The following is a 10,233-nucleotide window of genomic DNA, read 5'->3' as shown; positions in this document are numbered from 1 at the left end:
GCTGGTGCAAATATCCAGTCCATCAGGGGCACCGAGGTGTGCGCTTCACGTGTGGCTGGTGCATCTCTGAGCAGACTGTCAGGGATGGATCGAGGCGGCGGGGATTTTGCCAGCTGCGCTCTGTGGGGTCTGTATTTGGGAGCCAAAGTCTTTGTGGCACGCAGAGCCTTTTGCAGCAGAGCTGTTTTCAGGGATGTTGGGACGTTACTTGGACACGATATCTGGAAATCAGCACACGTGTCTCTGTGTTGGCCGTGGTGCCCAGCTGTCATGGCTGTGAGCAACTGAGAGTCTGGCAGCTGGGGTGCATCTGGTTTCATGGCCTGACGTCTCGGGAACGAGATCTTGAAAAAGTTGGGTTTGGGTGTATTCGGTAGCATTGTTCGAGGGCAATAGTGTTGTGGCATCATGTCTTTTGGGAGCACCTTCGTGGAGGCTGACGTTTGTGACCGAGCTGGGATTTGGGATGATGAACAGGCCTTGCTGGTGCTGGTTTCCAGGTATTTACATCGAATCCCTCACAGTAACCTGCCCTCGTGGGGAGCATCGCTCATCTTGCTCCAGCAGCTCTGCCCGTTCCATGGCTCCGTTGGCACGATCTACGCTTTTGTGTGAAAAATGGCTCGTGGCAGAAAGCAGCCTCCTACGTGGGACGCGCGAGAGACGGCCCCTGCGACAACAGGTCACTGTGAGCTACTTCACCTTTTCAGCGCTGATAATCTGCGGGTGCTCCAGTGCCCCAGGGTGCCAGGAAACGGGTACGGGGAAGGGCCGGGGCAGCGTGGCGAGGAGGCTGCCGGCTGTCAGCATGGGCGGTGCCGCCGCCTCGGGCAGCGCCTGCGACGGCGGAGCCAGGGAGGCCGGGCGCGCGGCCCCGGGGCGCGGGCCGGAGGGCGCCGGTGTCTGGGGGAGCTCTGCCCGCAGTTTGCTCTCCAGCCCCCCCCCCCCGAGTCAGCACCGCCGCCTGCGCCCGCGGGTCACAACCCAGCGCCAACGGCAAACGCCCCCCTAGGCGGGGCCGTGCGCCGCGCCGGGGGCCCCGGCCCGCACCGAGCCCTGAAGCCCGCGTCCACCCCCGCCGCGTGAGGGGGGGAGGCGGGCGCTGAGGGCCCGCGGACGCTGCCCGGCTCCGCTCCGGGGCTGCGCGGCCCCGGGGGCGGGTGGCGGCGGCTCCCTCCCGCCGGCGCAAGGCGGGGGGCAGCGCTGGCTGCTGACGTCACCGCGGCGCCGGTCCCCCCCGCGCCGAGCGGAGCGGGCGCTGCGCCTGCGCGGCGGCGGCGGCGGCGGGATGGGGAGCCCGGCGGCGGCGGCGGCGGCGGTGGGGGGTGGGGAGCGGCTCCCGCCAAGCGGGCGCGGCGCGAGGGCTCCCCTGAGGGGCCCCGCAGCCCCGCGGCGGAGAGCGACCGCTGCGACCCGTGGCTGTGGGACACGGAGCGGCTCTGCCAGCACCTCTCGCGCTGCGGCGTGGGCGATCCCAGCCTGCTGCGCCGCTTCCGAGGTAACGGCGGGCCGGGGCCGGGGCTGGGGCCGGGGCTGGGGCTGGGGCCGCGGCCGGGGCCGGGCAGCCCCTCGGGGCGGCCGGTCCCCGCCGCTGACGCTGTGCTTGTCCCCGTAGAGAGCGGAGTCACCGGGAGCATGCTGCTGGACCTGCCGGCCTGCGCCCTCGAGGTCACCCGCGTCTGGTGAGAGCCGCCCCCGCGGGCCCGGGCCGCGGCAGGCCTCGGGGTGGAAGGGTGGTGGAAGGCAGCCCCGGCTCTCAGCCCCCCGAGGCGGCCCGCGCCCTGTCTGGGTGAGCCCCCGGGTCCTCCGGTGCTGACCGGGCTCTGGCCGGTGTGACCGGCCCTTGGGGGCGTCCCCACCGCCCTCGGGAACGGTTTCTCCTTCAAAACGGGAGGAGGACGTTTAGCGAGGGGCTTCACCGCGGTGAGGTCCCTGCAGGGCGTGCGAGTCGCGGGAGCTGCTGCCGGCGGGTCCCTGCCTCTCCAGGCCCCGTCTGCAAGAGCGAATGCTGGGAGAAGGACATTTCCTGACCTACCAGGATGGCTTTGCCCCCTTTCCACCCCAAATGCCCAAGAGCTTGGATGTTAGCACAGTCAGAGTGGGTGTACGTGATGGAACGGGCTCTATGTGGTTGGTCTCAGCTCTTCCAGAACAGTTCATCAGGTCTGCTGCTGATCCCAGCACAGCCAGTGCCATCCAGAGCATACAAGCTAGTTGCCCAGTAACCATGAGAAGCAAAAAGATCCATCTGAAAAGCTTTAATGAAAATACCACCGGTAGCACAATAACCTTTTAAGCGTTAATAGGAACACCAGTGTAAACTCCGGCGGTTTTGATGAGAACTTTCTTCTCAGCCTAAAGTTAATGCTGCTCCAATTCTGGTAACGATTTTTAAAATAGTGAGTAGGCACTGCTTTGTGGAGGCTGGGTTTCACCCATCTCCCTGAGACAAATCCCAGGCTTTGAAATTTTGATCTTGCAGTAGTTGCTGGGACTTGTTGCGCATGCTACAGTAGGGTGGGCTGTTAGGGAAAAAGAGATTTTGTTGTGTCTCCTGACAGAATGCGGGTCTGTAGGCGAGTGGTGGAGTTCAGTGGCCACTGTGAGCTGCCACAGCACTTGGCTGTGGGGAGCGGGCAGTCTGGCAAAGTCTTACTCCCAGCTCAGTAGCAGTCACCTGCCACGAGTACAGGAAAACTGAATGCTGTCTTAAAGCATGTAAAGGATTGTTCCTAGCAGTGAGGGAAATGACTGGTCCCAAAAACGTTGTAATTTTTCTGGTGATGAATATACTTTCTTGCTCTTCTGAAACAGAAGAGAGTATAAATGTATCCTGTCGTCCTACGTGTCTGAAGGGCCCCCGCTGCCCCTTCTGTGCCCCACTGGGGTCAGTCCTGCTCACCTCTCCTGGGATGTGAGCCTGCTTGCTCACCACATACTTCCTGGTGCTTTTTAATCTTTGAATGTCTTTTCTTTACTCCTTTGCTAATCTTGTTTATGCTGTTTCCTCCAAATTTGTCTCAAAACCCAACTGTTCCACTCAAGCTATTTGCTAATGTTGTGGTTAGCGGACCTAAGGCAGTTTGGAGTGTGGTTATCTGGCAGGCGTACACGAGTGCAGAGCTGTGCTTGTCTGCTGGGAGTTTTGAGTACTTTGGTGTTCAGGTTAGCTCCTTGGCTGAAAACTTGTCAGAGCTAACACCATGCTGAGGATGAAGGGCCCCATCTCTATTACATCAAGACATCCCGGCTGCGCTTGCAACTTGCGAAGGGCAAGTGGGAAGAGTGGGCATCTGAGTGGCCATCAGTAGAGAAAGAAGAGCTGGTGTGACTCAAGATGACAAGGGAGAAGGGGTGCGATTTGGAGGAGGTAAGATGTTGGCAGGAGTCATTAAGTTATTTTTGGTTTTTTTGGAAGAAGGGTTTTAACTGCAGCTGTTTGAAGTGTGCAGATAGAAATGGTGTGATATCATGAGGAAGGCGGCTAGAGGCTTTATTGGTTTCTGAAGTGTAAGGCAATTGTCTAATTGAAATAACAAGCGGGTGTATAGTTTCTGTTTAGAGACTACCAGGAGGCTGGTTGCTTTTAGTACCTCGCTGGCTGTCTGAGCATCAAGCGCCCATACAGATGCTTGGACACACCGGACACCTGCAGGCTGCTCTGCGGGTCGTCAGGCTCTGTCAGTGCTGAATGTTGGCAGGCAGGATGGGGTGGCGAGGAAGTCCTCTAAGTGTGTGGTACAGGTGGTGGAGTCAAACGTCTGTGAAGAGCTCTCAGTTGGTATGGAGAGTGGATGGTGCTGGGGGTATGGAATGACATGCTTGTGGGCTTTCTTTTATAAGGTGTTTCCTTCGATGAGCTCTGACATCTTCTTTCTGTTAAGTGGAAAATGTGAGTTGGAAGAGAAATTGCTAGAGCCTTCTGCTTTTTTAAAACCTCTCAACTTTGCGCTAAAGAATGGTCCCTTTGCATGCATCTTTCCGCTGCACGCTGTGTCCTACAGTAACTTCCATCATTTCTCTGTGACAGGCTGGTAATGAATGCATATATTTAGTTCCTTGCCGTTCCTGGACATTCAGTGGGGAGAGCTCGGGATGACAGGGGCCTGGAGGCAGTGCTATGGGTTTCCCATGCGTTCTCATGTTCCTGGAAGTGGATGTTTTGTGTGGTGTATGGCGTGCTGCATGTTGAATAAGGATGATGAGTCTGTCTGTCTGACCTCTCTGGGGTGGTTAAGTTCCTAATGGGTATGGGGAAAGGGGTTTTCTCATCCTTGTCACCTGCGGCATGAGGGATGGTGTGAGCAAAGCAGGGAGGGGTGGAGGGGAGTGGATGGGGAAGTGTCAGTTCTCACCCTTTCAAAGACAGCCAGCAGTATTGCTGCTTTGGCTGTTGGAGGAACTATGCCTGCAGAGCCCTGGAAAACCACAGTACTAACACATGATTTGTGTGTAATCTCTTGGTTGAGGTGGTCTTCCCATGGTGGTTTCACCACCAACACCAGGTGAAAAATCTCCTGCTGTTGTTTTCTATCTGAAAAAGGATAGAGAGCTCTCTGTGGTGCGACATTCAGGTGATCGGTCATGCCAGGACTGTGTTGACAGTGTGCTTTGTCATCTGGGCCAAACCCAAAACGAGGGTTAGTGTTCCTGGAGGCAGGGCCAGATGACAAGACGTGCCGGGCACTGATGTGGTAGGTCAGGTGGGGACTTCTCAGCCTCCCTGGTCGGGCCTATTCCTTTTGCTGCTCTCTCACCTGTGTGCAGCACCGATCTGTCCCGGGGTGACTCCAGCAGATGTATCATACAGTGCAGAGAGCTGTGTTAGCACCGTTTAATTCAGCCCTGCTGGAGGTGAGTTTCTGGAGCAAAGCAGCACATTAGGCTATGCTCTCTGTGGACACTGTTTGCATAGGTAGTTGTATAACAGACTGTACTGTCACTAGTACAGAGCTGTCCTTTCTCTGCTGTTCCTGCAGTTGCAGTCATTGGCAATTTCTCAAGATGGTAGGCGCCCACACGCCTTCCTCCTTATGCCCATGGCTATTTTCCAGTTAATTTTCTCCTCACTCCTGAATTTTTGTGGCATTTAAAAGTACAATCAAGTGCTTCAAACCAACAGGCTGTGCCCTGTACTCAGCAGTGCTGTCCCTCACTTAACACTGGGTGCTGCTTTGCACTGCCTCACCTTCTCAAAAATGTCATGAAGTCCTACCTTGTGTACTTTGCGTGACCCAGAGTATCTTTTTGGGCAATTTTTACCTGAGGTCTATTGCATGACTATATGGTGGTGCTACTGTACCTCTTGCAGCATTACAGCTCATTCAAAAACATGCCTGTGATGTTTGATCTCTATTATTAGCATGCTTTGAAGAGATATCCACTGAAGACCTCAGTTGTAATTAAGAACATGGGGGTCATCTCTCTACATCAAGTTTGGGTGTTAAATTTTCAAGTCTGCTGGAGCAAAGATGCTCTAGTCTAGGTGTGGTTCTGCACGTTAGGTAAGTGACTTGAGAGAGAACTTCTCCACAGAAGTAAAATGAATGTAGATGGCTGGAAGCAGATTGCTTCTGACTTTGCTGTCCCTGAACTGTTTTTGAGGGTGGTGATGGAGGTGCTTGCTTTACCAGCCCAAGCTCTAGTCCTGCCTGAGGTAGCCATAACTGTGGTCAGAAAGGTTACATGTTTCTTATAAGCAGCAGTTGATATTCTTGGTCCCATTTTCAGGACAGACCTCAAAGAGCAGTTGCAGTTGCTTTTCCTGGGAGTGTCAGGATAGGTGTGTACAAGCTTCTGGTTTGCTGGCCGCAGAAGGGTTCCTTGGCTCTTCCACCATGCCAAAGTTCATCTTCTCTTAGCAGAGAGCAAGAAGGATGGGCAGATGTAGGTGGTCCTCCTCTTGTCCTCAGTGGTAGCTGCTTTCTGTTGCCCTGGAAATCATGGGCTCTTTCAGGAACTCCCTTGTAAGTATCTGGGGGTTTGTGACTTCCTACAGGCTGAGCTGCTTGGGATGTGAAGTAACAGGCTGGTCTGAGCATCACCACTGGTGCTTTTCATCTTGCTTGCAAGTGGGAGCAGCTAAAGACTTGTGACAGTCTGAGCAGCAGAGGCTGCAGCCCAAGAGCTAGCTCCCTGTTAGGGACAGGGATACTCACCAGCAGCTCAGACATCATATGCGTTTAATGTTTTGTGGATTGTGAACTGTTAAATGACTCAGATGAAAAGGTGTAGTACATCAAGCAGTATTTTTTGCTAATAGTTGACATTTTATAGTACTGCTTTCTGTTAAAGTTTAAATTGAAAGACTGATGTAAAACTGATCTCAGGGTGGTTGACTGCTGAAGAGTGTAAAGGGCAGCAAATGGTACTTTCTCGTGATAAAGTGTTTGCTGTCATACTGAGGCTGAAACCGTTTTGCTCAAGGACAAGGCTTGCAGACAGAATTAATAAAAGTGGGTGTAATAGAGTGTACTATCTCTCCCTCCAGACTTGTCTTGCCTGTGCTCTTAGACTACCGTGGCTACAACAGAGTACTTGCATTGAAAGTTTATGTGTGTGTTGTGAAGGAGACCTTTAATAATTTATTAGAAATGACAGCAAAATATCTTTAGCAAATAGAAGAATCAGTTCTCAACAGAATTAGAACATCTTTTAAACTCCAGAGGTTCTGCTGTTAGAGTTGAAATTAATTTATGTAAAATTCAAGTTAATTTGGCAAAATTAAACTTCTTTTAATACAGAGTTGACTGAAATAAATTTTTATACAAATGATTGTCCTGGTTTTGGCTGGGATAGAGTTAATTTTCTTCCTAGTAGCTAGTATAGTGCTGTTTTGGATTTAGTATGAGAATAATGTTGATAACACACTGATGTTTTAGTTGTTGCTAAGTAGTGCTTACACTGGTCAAGGACTTTTCAGCTTCTCATGCTCTGCTGACTGAGAAGGCTGGGGGTGCACAAGGAGCTGGGAGGGGGCACAGCCAGGACAGCTCACCCAAACTGGCCAAAGGGCTACTCCACACCCTATGACGTTATGTGCAGCATATAAACCAGGGGAAGGCTGGCTGGGACGCCGCTGCTGGGGGACAGGCTGGGTATCGCTCAGTTGGTGGTGAGCAACTGTTTTTCATTTGCATCACTTGTCTTTCTTGGGGTTTATTTCTCTCTCTTTTTGTTATATTCCTTTTCATTATAATTTTTTGTTATTATTACTACTACTACTATATTATTTTATTTCAATTGTTAAACTGTTCTTATCTTAACCACTTTTACTCTCCTGATTCTCTCCCCCATCCCACAGTGGGGGGGGGAGTGAGCGAGTGGCTGTGTGGGGCTTAGTTGCTGGCTGCAGTTAAACCACGACAATCGTTTATTGGGACTTTGACATTTTAGTTTAAGGAATTTTTCAACCTTAAAAAAATGTCAGTTATTCAGGCACAGCATGTTGTCCTTCCCATAAATTTAAAGGACTTATCCCCAAACGTGACTTTCCCTAAAATAAATTGATGAAAATATTGTGTATTTCCTGATGTTTCTATTTCTTGGTTCTGTATAAGTGGGAGAAGCACTTAGACTGCTTTACAGCCAACTTCTGTAGCTATTTGTTCTCTTCCTTCTACGCTTGACTTTAGAAGGATAAATGCTTTCAATATTTTTCTGAAAAAGCTGCAGAAATGTGTATTTCCATAGAAGAGTCAATGAATATCAGAGTAATATGAACTTGCGCAAGTAATTTCATATTGCTAATTGTACTGCTAATTGTAAAGGGAAGTGCATTGCAAACTCTGCTCTCAGTGTCTTTCTTTCCTTTCTAGCCTCCCAGCCGAGAGACTGGCAGTGCTGGCCTGCCTGAACACACTGCGACAGCAGCACGTGGACGTAATGAAGGTAGCCCCAGCGCCGCATTGGGAGGACACAGCTTCCAGGGCCCCGCTGGCACTTGCAGCACTGTCTCTCTGCTTCCCCTCCTTTTGGCTTGGTGGTGCCAGCTGGTGCTGCGGTGGTACCTTTCCTTTGCAGAGCAGCAAACTCTGAGTCCTTCTCCTTGATAGTGGGTGGTCTTTGAAAAACCACATTAACCAGAAAAATTGTTAAAATCATAAGCTAAGAGCTTGATGTGGGCACCTGGCGGTTGTGAGAGATTGAATGAGCAGATGAGCTGTTTGAAATGTGTTGAGAAGCTCCCCTTTCACATCTCTTTGTGTAGAGCCTCCCCTTGTTTTTTTTTTTTATTAGTTTAGCCCCAGGCCTGGGTTAACAGACTCCTTCTCACTTCCACTGTTTTCCATGTCCAACAGTTTCTCACAGTGGTGTATGTTGGTTTAACTTGGGCCAGGGCTGCACACATTCCTTAGTAGTCTGTACATCTGCTAGAGCCCTGTCAGCTCAGTGACCGAGAGTAGAGGCAACACAGGAAAACCTTATTTGCCTCAGTATTTTACCAAGATATATGTGTGATGAAATGGTTTTATCTGCTGTTTTGAGGCAAGGATTAAATGTGTGTGTTTACCTTCTCTAGTAAGTCACTGTAGTTACTCAGATGTTTCTTAAAACACCTGCTTAGGGATGATCAGGGAGTACTTCTTTCATATTGCAGTTATCTTGGGTTTTGCGTTTTGTTTTATGAAAAAGGTAAGAATCCTAATCTCCACTCTGCAAAGTTTCACTTGATTTTTAAAAAACATGAACGATGTCAAACCAAACACTTCTTATTGGATATCTCAGACATCTATTGTAGTATTCTGCTTTAACTGGAATAGCAGATTAATAAAGACAGCGGTTTTCTCAAGTGTTAAGTTTTGGTATTACACAGGCGCAGATAACATTTTCAGAGATTTTGACTTTAATCCCTTGCCCTCTGAAATATGCAGCTTTGTCTTTTTTGATGTCATGCTTAAGTAGTTCTCCAATATAAATCTTGATATAGGGTAGGCAGGATGTGGCTGTTTTACAGGAGAAAACAAAAACAATCACCCTCTCCCACCAAAACCTGACCATTCTAGATATCCTTTGCCTTGGTGCCCGTTTCTTTTCAAAGGCAAATTTTAAATGTTAATTACACTATTGTTTGGCTTTTGTAGGTTTTTAACGATCCAATTCATGGGCACATTGAAATACATCCCCTTCTTGTTCGTATCATCGACACACCTCAGTTTCAGCGCCTCCGATACATTAAGCAGCTGGGTGGCACTTACTTTGTTTTTCCAGGAGCCTCTCACAACCGCTTTGAACACTCTATAGGGTAAGGTGATGTTGTCTTGCATGCGCATCTCTTGCATTTGGATTTCCACGAGTTTGGTTCCACTAACATGGAGTGCCAGCCAAGGGGCATTGCTGTCTTTGAGCATTGGTGAAAACTGCTATGGTGGCACTTTTGGTTTCACAAATGTTCCTGGATATCCTGTGTGATTATGGGCTGTTCCCTTGAACGTAATTTAATAAAGACAGATAAAGAAACCTACAGGATGGATCAATGTTAGATTTCCTCCCCTACCCCTTCTTCTTCTAAGAATAATGTTAATTAAAGGCTGCGAGTGCTTTATGTTCTCCCTGGTCAAAATTTGAGTTTTAAAGCATAAACCTGGGAAGGGTACCGGGGCTGCTATAAATGACTTGCCAGACAGTTGTAATCCCCTTATATTGTCCAGCACAGCTAAAACCCGTTTTATCTGTAATGTTTTTGCATTTGTAGTTATGTGTGCTTTACGTGATTAATGGTAGATTGTCAGGCTGTTAGCTGTAATGTAAGTTAAACAGAAAGAGATGATGGACACGAGGATTCCCAAAGTGTTGCTAGGTCATTCACACTCCACAGAGAAGCTGATTAATGACAAAGTTAAGCTTGTTTTAAAGGTATATCCCAAGGTGCAGAGAAATTAAACTAGTCAATGTTTTTTATTCAGGTGATCTGCCCAGCCTAAAGTTGCTTTTGTTGGTGCTGAAATATCGTGGAGTAAGTCTGGCTTCTGCCCCTGCTCCGTGACACTAACAAGATGCAAATGGCTATTGCAAAAGGGTCAAATCAGTGAAGCAAGCTGGAATTGATTGCATCTGGTAAACCTGAAAAGGCAAAAATATGAAGGATATAAGCAAAGCGTTCACAACAGGAGTCTGAAAACTCCAGTGGTATCAACAACCTTTTCTTTTAAACAGTTCAATTAATCTATATAGTTAAATTTAGGACAGTTGTTCTCAACTTGTATATAATTTTGAAGATTTCTACAGTGTTAA

General features: G+C 49.5%; 1 protein-coding gene across 1 annotated transcript in view; it reads left to right on the top strand.

The window, feature by feature from the left end:
- The first annotated feature begins 408 nt into the window (after window positions 1–408).
- Window positions 409–10,233, top strand: part of SAMHD1 (SAM and HD domain containing deoxynucleoside triphosphate triphosphohydrolase 1) — a 29,286-nt gene continuing 19,461 nt past the window's right edge. The window contains exons 1-5 of the mRNA XM_072879541.1: window positions 409–500; window positions 1,191–1,498; window positions 1,616–1,682; window positions 7,818–7,890; window positions 9,084–9,244. Of these exons, the coding sequence (XP_072735642.1) occupies window positions 409–500; window positions 1,191–1,498; window positions 1,616–1,682; window positions 7,818–7,890; window positions 9,084–9,244 (701 nt within the window). The remainder of the gene's footprint in view (window positions 501–1,190; window positions 1,499–1,615; window positions 1,683–7,817; window positions 7,891–9,083; window positions 9,245–10,233) is intronic.

Source organism: Ciconia boyciana, chromosome 14 (assembly GCF_034638445.1).
Source record: "Ciconia boyciana chromosome 14, ASM3463844v1, whole genome shotgun sequence".
Taxonomy (NCBI): domain Eukaryota; kingdom Metazoa; phylum Chordata; class Aves; order Ciconiiformes; family Ciconiidae; genus Ciconia; species Ciconia boyciana.
The sequence above is the reverse complement of the archived record's forward strand: the minus strand, read 5'-3'. Positions and strand labels throughout refer to the sequence as shown.